The sequence below is a fragment of the Cervus canadensis genome, chromosome 18 (assembly GCF_019320065.1).
Source record: "Cervus canadensis isolate Bull #8, Minnesota chromosome 18, ASM1932006v1, whole genome shotgun sequence".
Lineage (NCBI taxonomy): Eukaryota > Metazoa > Chordata > Mammalia > Artiodactyla > Cervidae > Cervus > Cervus canadensis.
This window is the reverse complement of record NC_057403.1, coordinates 15,168,875-15,190,807: the sequence shown is the minus strand read 5'-3', so window position 1 is coordinate 15,190,807 and position 21,933 is coordinate 15,168,875. Positions and strand designations below refer to the sequence as shown.

Sequence of the window (21,933 nt, the reverse complement as noted above, 5' to 3'; positions counted from 1 at the left end):
GAGAGTGTGGTTGTTAGGGCCAATATTCATCTGGGGATCGAGGAAAGCTAAGGTGCAGATACCCATCCATTGACTGGTAGACATATGTAAACATCTGTCCCACAAACAAAGAAAAGGCCTTGATGGGGCGGCACCATATTTTGTCTCTGGGAAGATGAGTGGGCCATTCACCTTTTACAGTTTGATTACATTCGTCCCTGGCTAAATTGCCTACAACTTCAGTTCCTCCATCATTTGTAAAGCATTCTGGAGCTTTTTGAGTTAAATCAATTGCCCTTAAGACTGGCCCTTGTAAGGGTGGATCTGTCACAGTTCCCATGGCTGTTGCAATATTTAATGGTACTGGTGTAGCTAAATACCGTGGAGCTCCTAAGGATGAGCAAAGCCAGCAATCTCTGGCCAGCTGGGGTTGGTGTCATATAGAAGGTGAGGAGTTGCGTTGAGAATCTGGTACAGATGAAGGTTTAACGGGGAGTTAACTCTATAACCTGCGTCATACTACCAACAGGCAGAGCCTGATTTTGAAGGGCAAAGTTGGTCCGTGATTTCATTTGCATGATTGTCCCTGTCCAGTAGGTTTTCCCATTTATTTGGCAGACAGACAGCTGTTCTGGGTTGTAACATCTACATGGCATTTGGGCGTAGATGGAGGCACAGGGGCGTGATGGCAAGGCCATGGTGTCAGGGTCCCGCCCGGGGTTTGGATCCTCTGGTGGGGGAAAGGTAGCAGCAGTGGGGGACACAGCTGGGAACCATTTTTGGCACCCAGGGCCCTGGATATACACCACATGGTTATGAAGGCAGAAGGTGATCGGCCTATAGGATAGGCTATCTATACATTGCTCTAGCTAATGGTTGAGTAAGGGATTTTTCCAAGGGTTGACTGTAATGTTGACAGGTGCATGATGGATAAGGAACGGCTCCATCTGTTACAGCAAGGGACACCAAAAGGCTCCAAAGCAGCTGCACATAACAGGTAACTGAGCACTAGCAAAAGGTTTTCTCCACATCTCTGAGTTGTCACAGCTATAGCAACTGAGCCTATCGTGAAGTGGGGTCAGCTATCCTGTGAGCGATTTAGATAGGAGGGAGAACCGATCATAGAAACATCTAATTAGAATGAAGCTTCCCACTGCGGTGAGTTAACAGACAGCTAACCGCAACTTCTGATCCAGTCAGAAATCCCAGTACTGGGGTGCGACTGAAGCTAATCTTATAGCAAAGAGTACAACAATAATACCAATGAGGAATAGAGGCCAAAGTTGACAATAAAAATCCATTGATATCTTGACAGCCAGATCCTCAAGCTTCCGTGAGTTGACCAGCCAGCTGCCGGAGTGTGGCTCGAACAAGGCTAAAGAATCCTCAAGCTTCTGCCGTGCATGAATGGTACGTGACTAGTCAGCTTCTGGAGCGGCTAGAGCAGGCGCAGCATTTTTGGTGGGTGAGTGCCATTGTTTTTGGAACCAGACCTTGAGGGGATTTCTGGGGTTTTCCAGGTGTCCTCATCACAGGAAGCTGCTGCCTTGTTAACTCTGGTGTGGTGGATACAAGGGATGACGCCTGTAAGTTTAAGAGCAGTAGGGGTTGCCAGGACAACTGTGAGGGCTTGTCTCCTGGCTGACATGGTTCTTTTTGCCAACCTTCAACCCATACCTCAACTCCTGGATGATTGGGATGAACCCAATTGCGCAAAGGAATGGGTGTCCTTTTGAAGGTTTCTCGGGCGATATGGTGGAAGACTTTTCCCAGGTAATGGAGGTTTTGGGATATCTCCAGATCAGCTAGTTGTTAGGGGTTTCCCTTGAGTTTTCCTATCACTGGGGGTTTTCTCCCATGTAAGATCTCAAAGGGAGAATAGCCTCAGGTCTCAGGGTGCATTGGGCTCAGAGTAAGGTTGGGGAGTAACATGTCGATCCAAGATAACTGGTCTCCTGTCAGAGTTTAGCTAATGTAGTCCTGAGGTTACAATTCATGCGTTCAACTTTCCCTGAGCTCTGAGGCCTGTACGCGATGTGAAGTTTCCATTTGAGTCCCAGTGTCCAGGATGAAGTTTGGATTATCTGAGACACAAATGCTGGCCTGTTGTCAGACCCTATGGAGAGAGGAAGCTCATATCTCGGGATCATGTCTCTTCACAGGGCCTTGGCCACTTCTCATGCCCGTTCAGGGTATGTGGGGTAGGCTTCAGCCCATCCCGAAAAGGTGTTGAAATACTTATAGCCCCTATAGGGCTTGACTTCAGTAAAGTCCACTTCTAGATCTTCAAAGGGCAGTGTCCCAACGGTCAGCACCCCTGGGTTGGGTCTTGGTCCTTGGCTGGCGTTGCTCTGACCACAAGTCACTCAGGTAGCACTGATCTGCACACACAGGGCTAGGCGCTTAGGAACACACTAGAAGCGGCTCAGTAAGCTCTCCAGTGCAGGTTTACCTAAAAGAGTTTTTTCATGATGTTGTTTTACCAGCTGGATTTCTGTATTGCTGGAGACAAAGAGTCTTTGATCTGGCAGCTCCAGCAGCCCTCCTTTTATTCTCCCGTCATTTAGCATCCATTGATCTTCTTCCTTGGTATACCTTGGGGATGGAGGAAATTCTTGACAGTTCAGTTCAGTTGCTGTCAAGTCCGACTCTCTGTGACCCCATGAGTCGCAACACACCAGGCCTCCCTGTCCAGCACAACTCCCAGAGTCTACTCAAGCCCATGTCCATCGAGGTGGTGATGCCATCCAACCATCTTATCCTCTGTCGTCCCCTTCTCCTCCTGCCCCCAATCCCTCCCAGCATCAGGGTCTTTTCCTACGAGTCAACTCTTCGCATGAGGTGGCCAACTTATTAGAGTTTCAGCTTCAGCATCAGTCCTTCCAGTGAACACCCAGGACTGATCTCCTTTAGGATGGACTGGTTGGATCTCCTTGCAGTTCAAGGGACTCTCAAGAGTCTTCACCAACACCATACCTTGGAGATGGAGGCAATTCTGGTGCCAAGAGGACCTTAAAGATTGACTCGGGGCTCACTGTGGGGCTGGGTTGTGTCGCCACCTCCTTGGCTGCCTGGTCTCCAACCGATTCCCATTGCTGACTGGATCAGCTCCTCACTGATGGCCTTTACAATGGATGACTGCCACTTGGGAGGGCTTCCAGACTGCTTCTAACAGCTGAAGATTTCTTTTATGTTTTTAGTCTTCCCACCCGCCACGCCCCCCACTGTCAATAGTCCCCATTCCTTATAAGTGGCTCCATGTACATGTAAAGTAGCAAAGGCATACCTTGCCTCGGTATAGATGTTGACTCCTTTCCCTTTGGCGTGCCTTAGTGCCTGGGCGAGTGCCCATAGCTCAGCCCGCAGTGCTGACCACCCTTGTGGCAAGGCCTCGGCCTTCACTATCTTGTCAGTTGTTGTTACGGCAGAGCATGCTTTGCGCTGCCCGTCTTAGATAAAAGTGCTTTTGTCAGTGAACAATTCCAGTTCTGGGTTCTAGAAGGGAATGTCCATCAGGTGAGGCCTGCTAGAGTAAATCTCATCTATGAGCTCCTCACAGTTATGTCGGGGTTCCTGCTTCTGTAGGTAAAACTAGTGGGGTTCAGTGTCCGCCCAGTCTCGAGTTGGACCCGTGAGATTTTGCAAAGCAGTTGTTGATAGTGAACCGTCTTGGAGTTGGTCAGCCACTTGTGTTCCTTGTTCATCAGGGCAGGAACAGCATGGGGAACCTTTACATTTTGTCCTAGTGTAAGCTTATCTGCTTCTCTGGCCAGAATCACAGTGGCAGCTAATCCCCGAAGGCATGGTGGTCATCCTGTGACCACTGGATCCAGCGGTTTGGACTGCTATGTTACTGGGCACTCCCATGGCCCAACTGTCTGTGTGAGATCCCCAGGGCAGTGTGATTCTTCATGTACATAGAGGGTAAAGTCCTGTGTCTTATCTGGCAGCCTTAATACTGGAGCGCTGGTCAAGAGTCTCGTTCACATTCATTTTTCTCCACCTGGCCGCTCCCCTGAGGGAGATTTAAGATTCCTCTTACTATTGGCAGGTCGGTACAAACTCCCTCACAGCCTCACAGGGAGGGATCGAATCCCCAAGAGGCTGGCGCTGCCTTCCAGCCTTATGAGGTTGTCACGGAACCCCAGGGTTTGGACGCTGTCAGTCTCTGAAGGCCGTGGGCTGTGAAGCTCACTTTCACTGCATTCAATCAGCAATCATGCATACACAGTCACTCAGAGGTTATGACAATACCTCCTTTTCCTGAGTCCCCAGGTCTCCCTATCTGATGCTCCCTTCCTGGGAGCTCCAAGAAGCTGATCAGTCTCCTCTTCTACACATTGGAGTAAGACCTCCTGACTTGGGACTGGCCCTGGGGCTTTACCTGATCCTGTGGCCATTCCTGGTGAATTGGCCTGTCCCTTCAATGAGTCCGGTCAGGGCTCGGTCATCCAGAGTTGGAACACCGGTCTGAAAGAGTACCCAGAATACCATCAGGTGTCACGCCTCCTTATTCATCTAGGGGTCCTCTGCTCTGACCTGGCTGAGCCACCAGTCCAGCGGCTCAAGGGGCCAGTGTGGCTGGAATCTCACTGGGGCCTCCAGAAATGTTGCAGAAACCAGTACTTGAGAAACCAAGCACCACACTCAGAGAGTTGGATAACTCAGGTTCATTACACCGGTGGGCCCAGAGGAGTTAACACTCCAAGCTCTGAGCCTTGAACAAAGGGGTTACAGAGTTTTCGTACATGGACAGGCATGATTAAGCGGGTTTGCAGGTTTACAGGGGCTAGGGCGATTCCAAAGAGCATCCTGACGAGGGTGAGATAAGCTCCAGTTCCTAGCATTGTGAGTTTATCTTTTCCTCTTGACCATCACAGCTTTCTCTGGAAATAAAGCAGGCAAAGCAGTGAACATTGGGTTAAAAATGTGTGTGCCTAGACGCTCACTCATGTCTGAGTCTTTGCGACCCTTTGGACTCTAGCCCACCAGCTCCTCTGTCCATGCGATTTTGCAGGCAAGAATACTGGAGTGGAATGCCATTTCCTCCTCCAGGGATCCTCCTGAACCAGGGATCAAGCCCAGGTCTCTTAGGCCTCCTGCATTGGCACTTAGACTCTTTAGTCCTACTGCCACCTTGGACGTCCAAAAGTATGCATGGGAATGGAGAAGTATCTGTGAAAACGATGCCTTAAATGCATATCTGATGAACAACAAAGGAAATAATGATCTGTGTTAAGTAATAAGTGACATAACTATAGGCTGAAAATAAAAAAATACACGTGGCCTGAACAATGAGTTAGGTTTTATTTTGTGGGAATGTTAGGATTGAGCCCAGGAGACAGTGGGTCAGGTGACCCCAGACAGCTGAGGAAGCAAGGCAGGAGACACACTATATACAAGTTTGCAGCAAGGGGCAGGTAATCTGAATATTAAAAGTGACAATTAATGTAAGGGAAAAACACTCTCACATGAGGAGATTTAGTGTTCTTCTATGTATGGGAAGGTGCAAGCATCTGGACTTATTGAAACCATTTCTTTCATATGCATCTAGCTATGTGGGACTGATCCTTCTTCCTTGATGTTCACATCCGAATTCCAAAGGGACGAGAGAGGACCAGAGGTTTAGATAGCATTGCCATCTCAATGGACATGACTTTGAGCAAAGTCCAGACGGTGAAGGAACAGGAAGCCTGGCATGTTGCAGTCCATGGGTCTCAAAAAGTTGGACAAGACTGAGTGACTGAACAAGAAACATAGAGACAGAAGCCCATCATACCCCGACTTCTGAGTGGATGAGGGAGGTCACTGATCACTAAGTCACACCCTCTATGAAACAGTCTATTCAAGAACCAAAGTCTGAAAAAACAATGGCGGATGGCAGCCTCTCATACCAACCGCCTCCCCCCCCCCCCACCTGCCCCAGCTCCTCAGCACTTACCAAGAGGGAAATAGCTGGTGGCTTCTGAATCGCTTTTGCTCCGCCTAGGCTCAGAGATCTGCTTTTAGAAAAGGCTTCTTAAGTGTTAGAGTCAAGATGGTGTGGATGAAGAGCAACAACCTCAGATATGCAGATGATTCCACACTACTGGCAGAAAGTGAAGAGAAACTAAAGAGCCTCTTGATGAGGGTGAATGTGGTGAGTGAAAAAGCTGGCTTAAAACTCATCATTAAGAAAACTATGATGATGACATCTGGTCTTATCACTTGATAGCAAATAGAGGGAAAAAGTGGAATGAGTGACAGATTTTCTCTTCCTGGGCTTTAAAATCACTGTGAACCGTGACTGCATCCATGAAATCAAAAGATGCTTGCCTCTTGAAAGGAAAGCTATGAAAAACTTAAGTGTATTAAAAAGCAAAGACACCAATTGCTAATAAAAGTCCATCTAGTCTAACCTATGGTCTTTCCAATAGTCATTTGAGATTTGGACCACAGACAAGGCAGGGCACTGAAGAACTGATGCTTTCAAATTGTGGTGCTGAAGAAGACTCTTGAGAGTATTTTATCATTGAGGAACTAGGGTAAATACACTTAACATATTTAATGTTCAGTTCAGTTCAGTCGCTCAGTTGTATCCGACTCTTTGCGACCCCATGAATCACAGCACGCCAGGCCTCCCTGTCCATCACAAACTCCCGGAGTTTACTCAAACTCATGCCCATCGAATCGGTTATACCATCCAGCCATCTCATCCTTGTCGTCCCCTTCTCCTCCTGCCCCCAATCCCTCCAGCATCAGGGTCTTTTCCAATGAGTCAGTTTTTCACATCAGGTGGCCAAAGTATTGGAGTTTCAGCTTCAGCATCAGTTCTTCCAATGAACACTGAGGACTGATCTCCTTGCAGTCCAAGGGACTCTCAAGAGTCTTCTCCAACACCACAGTTCAAAAGCATCAATTTTTCAGCACTCAGCTTTCTTCACAGTCCAACTCTCACATCTATACATGACCACTGAAAAAACCATAGCCTTGACCAGACGGACCTTTGTCGGCAAAGGAATGTCTCTGCTTTTTAATATGCTATCTAGGTTGGTCATAACTTTCCTTTCAAGGAGTAAGCATCTTTTAATTTCATGGCTGCAGTCACCATCTGCAGTGATTTTGGAGCCCCCCAAAAGAAAGTCTGACACTGTTTCCACTGTCTCCCCATCTATTTCCCATGAGGTGATAGGACCAGATGCCATGATCTTAGTTTTCTGAATGTTAAGCTTCAAGCCAACTTTTTCACTCTCCTCTTTCACTTTCATCAAGAGGCTTTTTAGTTCCTCTTCACTTTCTGCCATAAGGGTGGTGCCATCTGCATATCTGAGGTTATCGAGATTTTTCGCGGCTTGATTCCAGCTTGTGCTTCCTCCAGCCCAGTGTTTCTCATAATGTACTCTGCATATAAGTTAAATAAGCAGGGTGACAATATACAGCCTTGATGTACTCCTTTTCCTATTTGCAACCAGTCTGTTGTTCCATGTCCAGTTCTAACTGTTGTTTTCTGACCTGCATACAGGTTTCTCAAGAGGCAGGTCAGGTGGTCTGGTATTCCCATCTCTTTCAGAATTTTCCACAGTTTATTGTGATCCACACAGTTGAAGGTTTTGGCATACTCAGTAAAGCAGAAATAGATGTTTTTCTGGAACTCTCTTGCTTTTTTGATGATCCAGTGGATGTTGGCAATTTGATCTCTGGTTCCCCTGCCTTTTGTAAAACCAGCTTGAACATCTGGAAGTCCATGGTTCACGTATTGCTGAAGCCTGGCTAGGAGAATTTTGAGCATAACTTTGCTAGCCTGTGAGATGAGTGCAATTGTGTGGTAGTTTGAGCATTCTTTGGGATTGCCTTTCTTTGGGATTGGAATGAAAACCATGTTAGTTCATCTAATAAAAAGAGAAACTTTGAAGTAAAATTCAGGTTTGCAATTGCTCATTTAAAGGAGGTGTCTTAAGCAGTGAAGAAAGAATTTGAGGAGGAAATTTATCAGATCATATGTGTAGTTTCCAAGGATTCGAAATTATAAGGTAGAAAACAAATAGTATCTGTCCGCAGTAGTCCCAGAAGTGTGGCAGTTTGTTCACAACTCCACCCACACACTTTTAACTAGAGAAAGAATCAGAAGATTTAAAAGGGCTCAATATAGTTACTCAGAAATCCACACAGTTTTTCCTGAAACCTCTTCAATGACTCAATGGAGGAGCCATCAGGTCATGCCATTTGTCCCAGGCCAAGACAAGAATCCTTGTCCTCATTGTGAATGTGAAAATTAATCACTGGAGAGAAATACATAAATGATAAAAAGCATCAAGAATGGGTCAAGAGATGACCCTCTATGACAGTGACAGAAATAAACCAAGACTAATCCAAAATCATTCCTGTTGAAGCAGATCTTCACAAACCACATGACAAAGTATTGCTTCCTCCAGGACACGTGTCCTTCTCATGCGAGTCATCTGCTCCATCCACTGCCATGGACCTCAGTGCATTGCTGTTTTGTCCACTTTACTTACAGTCCAGGAATCCTTCGCTTGATCCTGAAAGGCAATAAGGTCCAGCTTAGAGAACACAAGACGTGTTCATCAGAAAAAGGAATGTGTTGTGGTGGTGATTCATCTGTTTCCAATCCAGTATGTGTTAAGGTAAGAAGAGAAAACAAGGTAGAAAGTTGAAAGAGCAAAAAAAAAAAAAAGACTTCCCCAAAGACTTTATTGAAAGCACCTTTAAAATACAAATGCATAAAAGTCAGATTCTGATATTGTACTCAAGCTCTACTGAGGATAAAGCAGGTAGAGGGAATCTGATTTTAAGAGGAGGTTGCCATTATTTTATGCCAGAGAATTTATAGAATCACCACTAGATCAGAATGAAGGATATGCAGGTCATGGAGCAACAGTTAGAACCAAAGTCGGAAAAATGGACTGGTTTCAAACAGGAAAGGAGGACCTCAGAGTTGTATATTATCACCCTGCTTATTTAACTTCCATGCAGAGTACATTATGCAAATGCCATGCTGGATGAAGTAGAACCTGGAATCAGGATTGCCAGGAGAAATATCAACGATCTCAGATATGTACATGATACCACACTAGTGGCAGAAAGAGAAAAGGAACTAAAGAGGCTCTTAATGGGGATGAAACGGAGAGTGAAAGAAGCTGGCAGAAAACTCAACATTCAGAAAACTAAGATCATGGCACTTAGCCCCATCACTTAATGCAAATAAATGCGGAAAACAGAACCAGTGACAGACTTTAGGAGGGCTCCAAAATCACTGCGGATGGTGATTTCAGCCATGAAACTCAAAGACAGTTACTCCTTGGAAGAAAAGCTATGACCAATCTAGACAGCGTAGTCAAAAGCAGGATATCACTTTGGACACAAACGTTGATATGGTCAAAGCTATGGTTTTTCTAGTAGTCACATATGGATGTGATAGTTGGACGATAAAGGAGGCTGAGCGCCGAAGAATTGAGAGCTCGAATGGTGGTGCAGGAGAAGGCTTCTTTTCTTTTTTTTTTTTTTTTTTTTTTTGAGAAGGCTCTTTAGAGTCCTTTGTACTCAAGAAGCTGAAACAAGTCAACCGTAAGGAAATCAATCAAGAATATTCATAGTAAGGACTGATTCTGAGGCTGAAGCCGCAATACTTTGGTCTCTTTGTCTGCTGAACCAACTCATTGGCAAGATTCTGATGCTGAGAAAGATTGAAAACAAAAGGAGAAGGGAGTGACACAGGGTGAGATGGTTGAATATCTTTGCTGACTCAGTGGAGATGAACTTGAGCAAATTCCAGGCATTGACGAAGGATAGGGAAGCCTGACTTGCTGCATTCCATGGGATCCAAGAGTTCCATACAACTTAGCCACGGAATAACAAACAAGAATGAAGGCAAAAGAAGTAGTGGTACATATACACAATGGAATATTACTCAGCCATAAAGAGGACCGTATTTGAGTCAGTTCTAACGAGGTGGATGAACCTAGAGCCTGCTATATAGAGTGAAGTAAGTCAGAAAGAGAAATAGAAATATCATATACTAATGCATATATACGGAATTCAGAAAAATGGTACTGAAGAATTTACTTGCAGAACAGCACTGGAGAAACATAGATAATAGACTTATGGAAATGGGGAGGGGAGGAGAGGGTGAGCTGTATGGAGAGAGTAACATGTAAACTCACATTACCATATGTAAAAATAGAAATCCAAAGGGAAATTGCTGTGTGTCAGGAAACTGAAACAGCACAAGGAGTTGGGGGGGGGGAGGGGGCAGGGAGGGATATTCAAAAGGGAGGGGATACATGTATATACCTATGTCTGTTTCATGTTGAGGTGTGACAGAAAACAACAAAATTCTGTAAAGCAATTATCCTTCAATTAAGAAGTAAACAAACAAACAAAGAAGAATGAAGGCAACAGATTACATCAAGGAAGAAGTAGTTTAGAATCATAATGACTCATGAAATCTGTCTTTCAAATATGACACATACCCATTTTCCCCTAGAAAGCAAGGACCTGAAATTATTGGAAGAAGAAAAAGTCCAGGCATTCACACTCCTCTCGAGTAAAATCTATGGCCACATCCCAGAATGTCAGCTGTCCCTGAAATACAAAGGACAGATGCCGTATGGCCGAGGGAAGACTTCCACATGTGACCCAAGATGAAAACAGCAAGTTCAGAGACCTGGTTGTGATTAGTGGTTTGGCTGATATTACAGAATAACATTTTTACACAGTAATATTTTCCACCACATTTATACCCCAAGAAAAGAGGATGAGATATGATCCAGAAAACATTACAGAAACTATTGTGATCTGGAAGAGAAATTATAAAATGATCGGATCAACACTGGCATATTAAGTTTTGAGTGTCGTAAGCCTGTGATACAGGATAAATTGTCTATCAAGAACACAGGAGACATTTTTAAAAAGCATACTCTGATTCAAGAGTTTTGGAGTGGTACCAGTGCTGCACATTTTAAACAAGCTTATTTTAACTAGTAATGTGAAGAAATCTGCTCCATAAATAGCCATTTTGAGCTACATGAGCTGCAAAGAAATAAATAGTAAAGATTAATACTTAAACAATGAACTTTCAGTATTCTGCAAATTTGAGAGGTCTGATAGAATAGTACCCAGGGTAGCTACAATCCTTTGAATTATTTTGTATATATTATCTCTTTCTAACAGCTTTTATTGTTGAATGCACCACATAAATAATATAAAATCAACACCATTGCAGTTCCACCTTTTTGCAAATATTTTATCAAATATTCATTGAATGGAAGAGCTTGAATTTTGCTTCAGTTTGTGTGACCTAGAATTGAACTAATAAAACACAAATACACAGAGACAGCACTAATGAAAGTTAACAGAAGTTTTAGAGGAGCTTTTGTGGTGGTCCATTGTTGGGGTCCTTTAATGGACTGGAACCTGCTGGTCCAGAGTTGACCTTAAGAAAGTGAAAGAATGAAAGAGGCTAAAATTCCTGGGTTATGCATCAGGCCTCCGCACTCCAGAGAATCAGGCAGAAAGAGAGAGAGAGAGAAAGAAGGACACGGGGACCCAAGTCTCTGGTGGAACAAGGGTACTTTATTGAATTCTGTGTGAGTATATATACCATATCACAGGTAGCTTCTTCAGATGAAGATCAAAAGACCAGACTTTACAAGTTACCAAGGAAACAAGAAGCAATAGAGGCCACAAGGCCAAAACGCAATCCACATCAAAAGAGGGTGGAAAAAATCCCTTTCACCAAATGGAAAAGCTAATGAAGGAAATCCTACGCAAGCATCCCATCTCTAGGATTTCAGTCCTGGGAGTGGCTTGGAACTGACAGTCCTGACAGGAACTGATGAGGAACAGAGGGCTCAAGAGACACAGGAAGGGGCACACAGGAATCCTGCTGTGAAACATTCCCTGACAGCCCATGACTCAGACTCTCAGCTCCCAAGGCAGGGGGATGGGTTCAATACCTGCTTAGAGAAATGGATCCCACACCCCACAGCTAAAGTTTTCAAGTGTCAACAAAATCTCCCACATGGCTCTAAGATTCTGCCTGCTACAACTAAGACACAATTGAGCCAAACAAATAAATCCATGTATTTTTCAAAAGAACTTTATATAACTTGGGAGAATACCAAAAGAAGAAAAAAAAAAAAATCAATCAAATAATTAACATTTTTTCTGCACACAGGGATACATTAAAATGAGATTATACTTACTAAGAATATTAAAGCTATTCATGTCAATAAAATCAAGATTATTTTTAAAGGGTTAATATATATACATCTACTTGTGGATGATATTCTTTGTACATTTTAGGTACATTTAGGGTGGAAACATACACAGCAGTATAAGATAAATTAGGACTCCTGGTTCTGAAGCTTTTCTTTCTTGAAAAACTGTATCATTTGTGTTGAGCTTTATCTTTCAACACAGTGGAAAACAGATTAGCACCATTATGATTGTTGTAAACATTTTGAAAAACTACAAAATGTGGTAAAAATACTGTATCTGTGATTTGAGCATGGGGTGTTCTGGAAACATCACACCTGGGCTTGGATAATCAATACGGCTACCCCAAACACCCAGCATCCATAATCCACACAATGAGTGTTCATTCTCAGAAGCAAAGAGAAACCAAGATGGGGGAGTTTCTCCATTAACTATGAGCATTTCCACACATTCCTTATTCCTTTCTTCTACAATCTTCTTTAAAGAGAGAGGAAAGAAGTATGAACTTCATAGCCTCACGATGTCAGACAGATGTCGCCAGAACCAGTGGGCATCATTACATCATTACACCAGATGTCATGGTGTAAATGGATCACATGAAAGATGCACTATCACTGCCTGGGCATTCTGGAATTAACAAGGAAATTATAACTTGAGTCTAACATTTTAAAATGTTAATTTTATGCAAATTTCATTTCACTTATACTGCCCCTGTTCAGTATCCTAATAATGCATTTAACTAGTAAGTCTTAGCAATGCAAAGGACAGTATCTTCCAGTTTTCTTTTTATTTCTGAGCATTTTCTGAAAAAGTCTGGACCACTGAGTTGAGTCACTGGGCTTCCCAGCTGGCTCAGTGGTAAAGAATCTGCCTGCCAATGCAGGAGATGCGGCTTCAGTCTCATGGTGGAGAGAATCCCCGGGACGAGAAAATGGCAACCCACTGCAGAATTCTTGCCTGGAAAATCCCATGGACAGAAGAGAATTGGTTCTATGGATAATGGCATTTTCAAACTCGGTTTTAAATATCTAAATTGCATCCAGGTGCTAAGTCATCACTGCATTTCCCAACGTCCCTAAAATCCCAATACAAAACCACATCCGAGTGGGAGTGAGGATAGGAGTGACTCCCTATGCTGATCTCTCACAAAAAGAATATTTTGATTAAAAATAAATAAATAAATAAAGAATATTTTGAACAGTTCAAAGTCGTGACTCATGATGAGAATTCATCATGCTCCTTAGAAAGCGAGGATGCAGACAAAGGAGAAAAGGCTCTGGGACACAAGAAAGTAGTCTAAAGGGAAGGTCTTCGCTATAATAAGAGGAAATGGGGAAAAATAAGATGATGATAAATAAATTAGGAGCAGAGAACTATAGGTTTCCATATTCTCATTTGGGCATTTCAGGAGGAAAATCAGACACAGCTGGAGACTCAGGATAGGACATTTACCTGAGAAGCTGCCGTTTCTTCTTCTTCCTCCTGTTCTGTCTTCTCCGGGGATGTTATGCTGCAAACGCACTTCTGAGTTTTGAGAAAATACTTTGGAGGGCATCAACAGAGCTCTTTAACCTGCAACCACCGCTCCTACTGAAAGGTTGTTGCTGAATCATGCAAAGACACCGGGGTTTCTAGCCTCCGGAGGAGAAGAAGTCAACGCGGGGCCAGAGACGAGGCTTGATCACTCAGAACTTTTGTGTAATAAAGTTTTATTAAACTATAAAGGAGATAGAGAAAGCTTCTGACATAGACATCAGAAGGGGGCAGAAAGAGTACCCGCTTGCTAGTGTTAGCCATGGAGTTACATACTCTCCAATGAATCCAAAGAATGTCTGGAGGTTGAAAAGACCTCACCAGATCTACTCCCATAATTTACATTTTAAGATACCAGGATTAGCCAGAAGGTTTAATCCAGAGACTGTCCTCAGTCAGGATTCATTATTATTATATAATCCTAAGGAATGTAGAGGGAAAAAAGTAAAATGTTTGTCCTTTCTTCCTCCTTGAGTATTCCAGACCTCTCTCTCCTTGGGGACCCCTAGAATCCTTATCAACCTACCTAGGAATTGACTCTCTCATTTCCCCCTTTTCTTTTAGGAGAATTGTGTTGCCAAGGGAAAGGGGTGTCATTTTCATTCCATAAATACTTCTGTTGTTAAGGGGCATGGTCCCTAAATTGTTGAGGCAACCTATTCTCCTAACCCTCATATTGAGGGTCTCTGATTCAGGGGCCCCAAGTAATAGTTGGAGGAGGCTGTGGTACTCATAGGAGCTTAAACAACCATTTCTAAACTAAAAGCTTTTAGACGGTTAGAAAATCCCATTATACAGTTACAGGCAAAAGAGTCATTAAACCAAGTTAAAATCAAAATGAAAAGTCAGGTTATGTCTATAGTTACATCAGTCCATCTTAAGGTTGTTAGATGTCATCAGTTTAAGATGAGGCATCACATTTGATTGTTTTTGACAGAACTTGCAGACTTGGAGAGTCTCTTCCTTGAAGTGGAGATGTTCACCATGGGAGGCCTTCCACTGATGAAGAGGGGAGCACTCCAGACCCAGAAGTTAAACTTACTGTGGAATTCAGCGTAGGAATGGGCCCAGGACAGGAAGGCACTATCTTGAAGATCAAACGGCAGACTCAGGATTTTTAGAGTCAGCAGAAGTAGGCTCACATAGATTATCTGGTTCATCCTTTGGCTTGTCCAGACAGTCCCATTACAGAAGCGGATTGGGAAGATAGTGGGCCAGGGGCTTCAGAAAGCACAGAGAAAGTTGCCCCAGTATCTAAAAGGAAATCGACGGATTGGCCTCCCACAGTTATTAATACCTGGGGTTCCTCAGGTGTAATTAGGAGGGGAGCTTGTGTGGGGACCCCTGGGCACCTTCAGTCCTGATTGTCTTGAGAGTCCGACCCCTGAGACCTACGCCTCTGGGGGCAGTCTCTCTTCCAGTGTGGTCCTTTGCAGACTGGACATGGAACTGGGGGCAGCTTAGATGCCTGAGGGCAATCCTGCTTGAGGTGACCTTCCTTTCCACAGCAGTAGCAACTCCATCCCTTTTCACCTGGGTCCCTCTGGGCATCTTTCTCAGGCTGTTTAAGAAGGGTTTTCATAGCCATTGAGAAGGCTTCCACCTGTTCCTTCGTCTTTTTCTGTCTTTCTTTCTTTTCCTCGTAATCCCTACCATAACAGACTGTCTGAGCCAGTTGGAACAGATTATCTAAAGACTGATTTGGTCCATATGCCCGTTTTTAATAGCTTATGGCTGGTATCTAGACTGAGTGAGAAATCTATCCTTTAAGATCACTTTTCCCTCTTCACTTTTGGGATCAATCTCAGTGAATCTGCTTCTCTCCGTCTATCTAGGAATTTACCAGCAGCTTCCTTCTCCTCCTGTTTTATGTCTGCCAATTTGCCATAGTTTAAAGGCTTAGTTTAATGGGCTTCCTGGTGGCTCAGATGGTAAAGCGTCTGTCTGCAATGCTGAAGACCCAGGTTCAATCCCGGGGTCGGGAAGATCCCCTGGAGAAGGAAATGTCAACCCAATGCAGGACTCTTGCCTGGAAAATCCCATGGACAGAGGAGCCTGGCAGGCTACATTCCATGGGGTCACAAAGAGTCGGACACAACTAAATGACTTTACCTTAAAGGTTTAGCACACCCCTGCCTGAGTCCTTCAAGAATATATCTGACAAAATTACTCTGATCCCATCTTCCTTTAACTGTGTTGTAGTCCCAGTCTGGTTCTGTAATTAGGACCACCTGATTGCCAGTGGGGAGGGCGGTTATCTCCCTCTTCCCTACTGATTCATTACCAAGCCATTCATCTCCATAAGCAACCGCTTTTCCCAAAATTTTTTTGAGTCGGAAGTCAGCATTTGTCCCAAGATATAGATCATATCCTTCCAAGTAAGGTCATAAAGCAGAGTAACACCTTTAAAAGCGCTCATGTATTTTTCTGAGTCCTCTAAATAGTCTCCCAGATCCTCCTTGATTTCTTGTATTTCTTGATAAGAAAAAGGCTTATGAATTCTCATACACTGATTATTTCTCCCAGTAGGTGCTTCATGAAGGCTGTTCCTCAGTGTCTCTGGCTGCTTTGCATATAAATCCCAGGAATAGATTGGAGAAACCTGCTTTTCTTTACCTCTTTGTCTCCTGTCCTCCATCTCATCTAGCAAAGTAGGAGGACAGGAGGGAGCTGAAGGTTTCACACCCAAATCTATACCCTTAGAACATAAGTCTGGCATATTTTGCAGAGAGGAAAAGAGCAACACATATGCTACTTCTACCCACTTCCCTTGTTTTCTACAGAACCAATCTAATTGTAAAACAGGTATTATACTTAAACCTCCAGTGGGTACCGTGGCCATGCAGTATCACATAGGAAGACCAGGTGTGTATTCTTTAAGCTCTGGGGGTCAAATCTATCCCAGTTTTTCAGGATACATTTCAAAGGAGTGAGGCTGCAATTGTTAGCTCCCATCTGTAAGAGAGAAAAGAAGTGAACAGTGCCATCTTTCTACCGGAGGCGTCCCTCCCTGCTCTAGATGGGGGTGTAGACAGACTTTACACCACAGCTTCCCTTCCCTGGTCAGACTTAGTCTGTCCCTTACCAACCCAGGGGCCATACTTGTCCCTCCCGGTTCTACCACCAAGACGGGGTGGAGATGCACCGGGCGTAGACTTGATGGCTTCCCTGACTGACGTCCAGGTCCTCACCATTAATGCCTTGCTTGCCTCTGATGCCATCGGGGGTGCAATCAGAGTAAGCTTCCGGAACACCTTCCAGGCTAAACCGCTGGGGGAAACAGTGGTCACCTGAGTGTCTGTGCATGACCCTGAGTATACTCCTGACCACAATAAAACCAATAAGAACATAAAACTGAGATGTTACTTCCAAGCATCACCTCACCAGGATAAGAGCCTCCTCTGGTCCACTAAGAGCCAGAGTTACCAAAGGGGAAAAAAAAAAACCCATTGCAGTTCCAATCTGAGTAACCTTTAACCTGAGATGCTCTCATAGCTAGAGCTCCATCTAACTTCCAATCTTTTGATTCATATCACGGCTAAGTGCTTCCTGACTACCAATCCAAGTGTGAGATCAAAGTCACAGTAACAACACAGATCACAAGTCCCTTGAAAATCTATGATGTGACAGATTAGGTTAATACTTCTAATTTCCAAGGAGTTATGAAATGATCAAAGAGACCAAAAGTTTGAGCGAGAAAGGAGAGTTCAGTCCACATGCTTAGCCCATCTCTGGTCAGTCCCCGAAGGAGACGCTGGGTGCCTCTAGGCATTGGCAGGTCGGTATAAATCCCGACAGGTTTCTGCCATCAGCCCTATGAGGTCACCACAGAACCGCAGAGCAGTTCACTTGCTTCATGCAGGGCATTTCATTCATTCACGCAAGCACACCAAAGAGTTAGTCAAGTACAGCAGAAAACGTGTTTGCTAGGAGAACTAGAGCTCCAAGCACCCTTACCTTGTCCTGAAGACTCCCGGATGAGCCCCCAAGATGAGAGGTTGTTGCTGAATCATACAAAGAGGCTGGGGCTCTTGGTCTCTGGAGAATTCAATCGGGGGCCAGAGACAAGGCTTGATTGCTCAGAGCTTTTGTGTAGTAAAGTTTTATTAAAGTATAAAGGAGACAGAGAAAGTTTCTGACATAGACATCAGAAGTGGGCAGAAAGAGTATCTGCTTCCTAGTGTTAGCAATGGAGTTACATACTCTCCAATGAATCCAAAGAATGTCTGGAGGTTGTAAAGACCTCACCAGATCTACTCCTATAATTTACATTTTAAAATAACAGGATTAGCCAGAAGGTTTAATCCAGAGACTGTCCTCAGGCAGGATACATTATTTTTTTTTTCAGGATACATTATTGTTATATAATCCTAAGGAATGTAGAGGAAAGAAAAAAAGTTTGTCCTTTCTTCTTTCTTGAGAATTCCAGGCCCCTCTTTCCTTGGGGACCCCCAAGCTTCTTCTCAACCTGCCTAGGAAATGACTCTCTCACTACAGACAGAAGGACCTTGAAAAGCTGAGAAGAACGACCTCTCCTGTCCTCTGTCTCAGGAGACATTCAGGAACAATCAATTCCTACCTGGAGACCAGCCTGTGAGCTAATTTCTTGATTGTTTTCTCCCCATAGATAGCTGCTAACACTCTGCTCACACAGACGGTGTGAGCTGACTGACTTCCCCGGTCCAAATCCAGCTAGACCAACCCTGCGGCCTCTCCTGGGACTGAAGCTGGGCCTCAGCTCTCACAAATGGACCAGGAGCCAAGTCCTTATCCTGGGCCTCCCCTTAGAATCCCCTGGAGCACATACAACACACCACACTGATGCTCCCACAGGACCAAAATAGAACTCTGTTGGGAGGGCATCAGTGAGGTCATTTCCTGACACTGGTCACATGATCCTGATGGGAAACCAGATGGAAACCACTTGGTTAAAGATTCTTTCTGAACCATTTCAATGAATACAGATCCCTGGTGGCCAAGTCCCCACTCCAAGAAGTTATGAATCTGCAGGTCTACAGTGGGGCCATGAAAGGAGTCATCAGTAAATCCCATTTTGTTCTGATGTTTCTTCCCCAAAACCAATGTTCAGGAGTCCTGAGCTCAAAGCCTCACACTCACCACACCTAAGACCTCTCTGTAGGGGAGGATTTAGGGCAGGAGTTTCTGAGAGAGGTCAAAGCTGGAATCAGCCAGAGAAACCAGGAGTACTTGTAGCTCAGGTTTTATAAGTTACCCTGAGTAAAGTGCCTCAGACTCCCTAGGCTGAGTGTGGGTTCATCCATTCAAACCATGACAAGGAAGATTCTGGTGAGCACTGTATGGATTATTTGAGTGCTGAATTACATTCACCTGAAATAATCTCAAATCATGTCATTATTAACAAGCATACATACACTGTTAAGAATTGAAACTTTCTAACCATAAACCTTCCTCTCACGATTCATGCTAATATATGCATTTTCTATGTGTTTTAACTATGGAGTACTCCCTACAGTCATTCTCCTTCAGAGAAACTTCTGAAAACAAAACTGATGTAATGCCTTCTAGTATGCAATCTCTGATATTTACTTTGATTTAACTTTTGATTAACAACCTTTCTACGTATTTGTTACATCATTTCCATAGGTTTCTTACATAAACTCTTGTGTTTTCTGATGCATGTTCAGGGCAAACCTCTTCCATCACTTGTTCCATTACTAGGGTTTCTTTCCAGTGTGTGTTCTCAGATGTTTAGTGAGATTACTACTATGACTAAAGGCTTTGCCACATTCTGTACATTTATAAGGTTTCTCTCCAGTATGAACTCGCAAATGTGTAGTAAGAATTGAGCTCCGATTAAAGGTTTTGCCACATTCTGTACATTTATACGGTCTCTCCCCAGTATGGATTCGCTGATGTTTAGTAAGATTAGAACCCTTAATGAAGGCCTTGCCACATTCTGTACATTTATAACATCTATCCCCAGTATGAATTCGGTGATGTTGAGTAAGGGCCGAATTCGTAGTAAAGGCTTTGTCACATTCTTTACATTTATAAGGTCTCTCTCCAGTATGAATTTGCTGATGTTGGGTAAGATGTGAGCAACGCATAAAGGCTTTGTTACATTCTTTACATATATAAGGCTTCTCTCCAGTATGAATTCGCTCATGTTGAGTAAGTTGTGAGCACTGAATAAAGGCTTTGTCACATTCTTTACATTTATAAGGTCTCTCTGCAGTATGAATTTCCTGATGTCGGGTAAGATGTGAACATTCAATAAAGGCTTTGTTACATTCTTTACATTTATAAGACTTCTCTCCAGTATGAATTCGCTGATGTCGAGTAAGATGCGAGTACTGAATAAAGGTTTTGTTACATTCTTGACATTTATAAGGTCTCTCCCCAGAATGAATTCTCTGATGTTGAGCAAGATGTGAGCACTGAATAAAGGCTTTGCTACATTCTTTACATTTATAAGGTCTCTCCCCAGAATGAATTCGCTGATGTCGAGTAAGAACTGAGCAATGATGAAAGGCTTTGTTACATTCTTTACATTTATAAGGCTTCTCTCCAGTATGAATTCGCTGATGCCGAGTAAGATTTGAGCACTGAAAAAATGCTTTGTTACATTCTTTACACTTATAAGGTCTCTCCCCAGAATGAATTCGCTCATGTCCAGTAAGAAGTGAGAGACGATGAAAGGCTTTGTTACATTCTTTACATTTATAAGGCTTCTCTCCAGTATGAATTCGCTGATGATAGGTTAGCTGTGAGTAACAGATAAAGGCTTTGCTACATTCTGTACATTTATAAGGTCTCTCTCCAGTATGAATTTGCTGATGATAGGTTAGATGTGAGTAACAGATAAAGGCTTTGCCACATTCTGTACATTTATAAGGTTTCTCTCCAGTGTGAATTCGCCGGTGTTCAATAAGATGTGAGTTGTAAGTAAAGGCTTTGCCACATTCTGCACATTTATAAGGTTTCTCTCCAGTGTGAATTCGCTGATGTTTAGTAAGAAGTGAGCGATGCTTAAACACTTTGTTACATTGTGTACATTGGAACGGTTTCTTTCTTGTATGAATTTTCTTATGTCTGCTTAGATGGCATGATTTACTAAACAGTTTCCCACATATCTTACACTTGTTTTCTTTCTGCAGATTCTGAACAGTCTGCGGTTGAATAAGTTCTGAAGACTGATTAGAAACCATACCATATTCAGTACAACTCCCCTCTTCATTACAAGTACTCTTATCGAGAGAAAAACCTGACATTTGATCAAAGGCATTTCTACATGTATTACTTTTAGAATCCTTGTTTGTAGATTCAGGTCCCTGATGTTTCTTAAGGTTGGAGTCTCCTTCAACCATATACCCAGGCTCATTGCCTGAATACCTTCTCAGTCCACCATAAATACTCTTGGAATTATTGGAGCTGGAGCTCTTACTTAAGGTCTGACTCATTTTATTACACACGGAAAGTTGTTTTGTTCTGACCATATCACAATACGTATTGAACAATGATGGTTGGATTCCATCTCTTCCAGTATCAACAACATTATACATCTTGGAATGGAGAGATAATATCTGTTGGGGGAAGAAAAAGCCCCTGCTCATGGATCCCTCAAATTGATTAGACTGTGAGTTTTCCCACTCACTGTTAAATTGTAGGTGTTCAGACATGCTTGAATGTATGTTGAGTCGAAGCCTATGTTCAGAATTGTTTGAATGAGTATTTGCAGTAGAGACAAGATTACCTCCCAGATATTTCACGTTTCCTTTTAGAGAACATGTATGTTTCAAAAAAGGATGGAAATCTTTTCTTAAACACTTACACATCTTGGCAAATGTTGAAGAATGAAGTGGGTGTTTTTCCCAACTTGACTTAGGTTGCTCAATTCTTTTTCCAGTAATATTAGCAATCTGTGTAACTGTCTCCATTTCTTTATGTCCATATAAACATCCTCTCTGTCTTTCATATACCCATGTACATTCCCAGTCTTTTCTTAAATTTAAGTTTTTGAGGTGAAATATTTGATATATTCCTAGTTTTGCTTTTGGGAATACATCTTCTAATGCTGGATTTTTCGGCATCAAATCCTGGGTGTCTTGTGCAGACAAGGCTGAAAGATATCAAATAACAAGTTAATTCCCCTGCTATTCTCAGTGAAAATCTTTAAACATTCAGAGAAAATTGATGACTACAGCTAGTTTAAAGCTAAAATAG

The 21,933-nt window shown here is 43.2% G+C and overlaps 1 protein-coding gene across 8 annotated transcripts in view; it reads right to left on the bottom strand.

Annotated features, from left to right (window-relative positions):
* Positions 1–19,318: 19,318 nt before the first annotated feature.
* The window catches only part of LOC122420166 (zinc finger protein 345-like), a 59,416-nt gene continuing 56,801 nt past the window's right edge, over positions 19,319–21,933 (bottom strand). For all 8 annotated transcript variants that reach the window (XM_043434964.1, XM_043434968.1, XM_043434967.1 and 5 more), the window contains one exon: positions 19,319–21,829. In XM_043434964.1, coding sequence (XP_043290899.1) covers positions 19,425–21,829 — 2,405 coding nt within the window. In that variant the 3' untranslated portion in view covers positions 19,319–19,424. The remainder of the gene's footprint in view (positions 21,830–21,933) is intronic.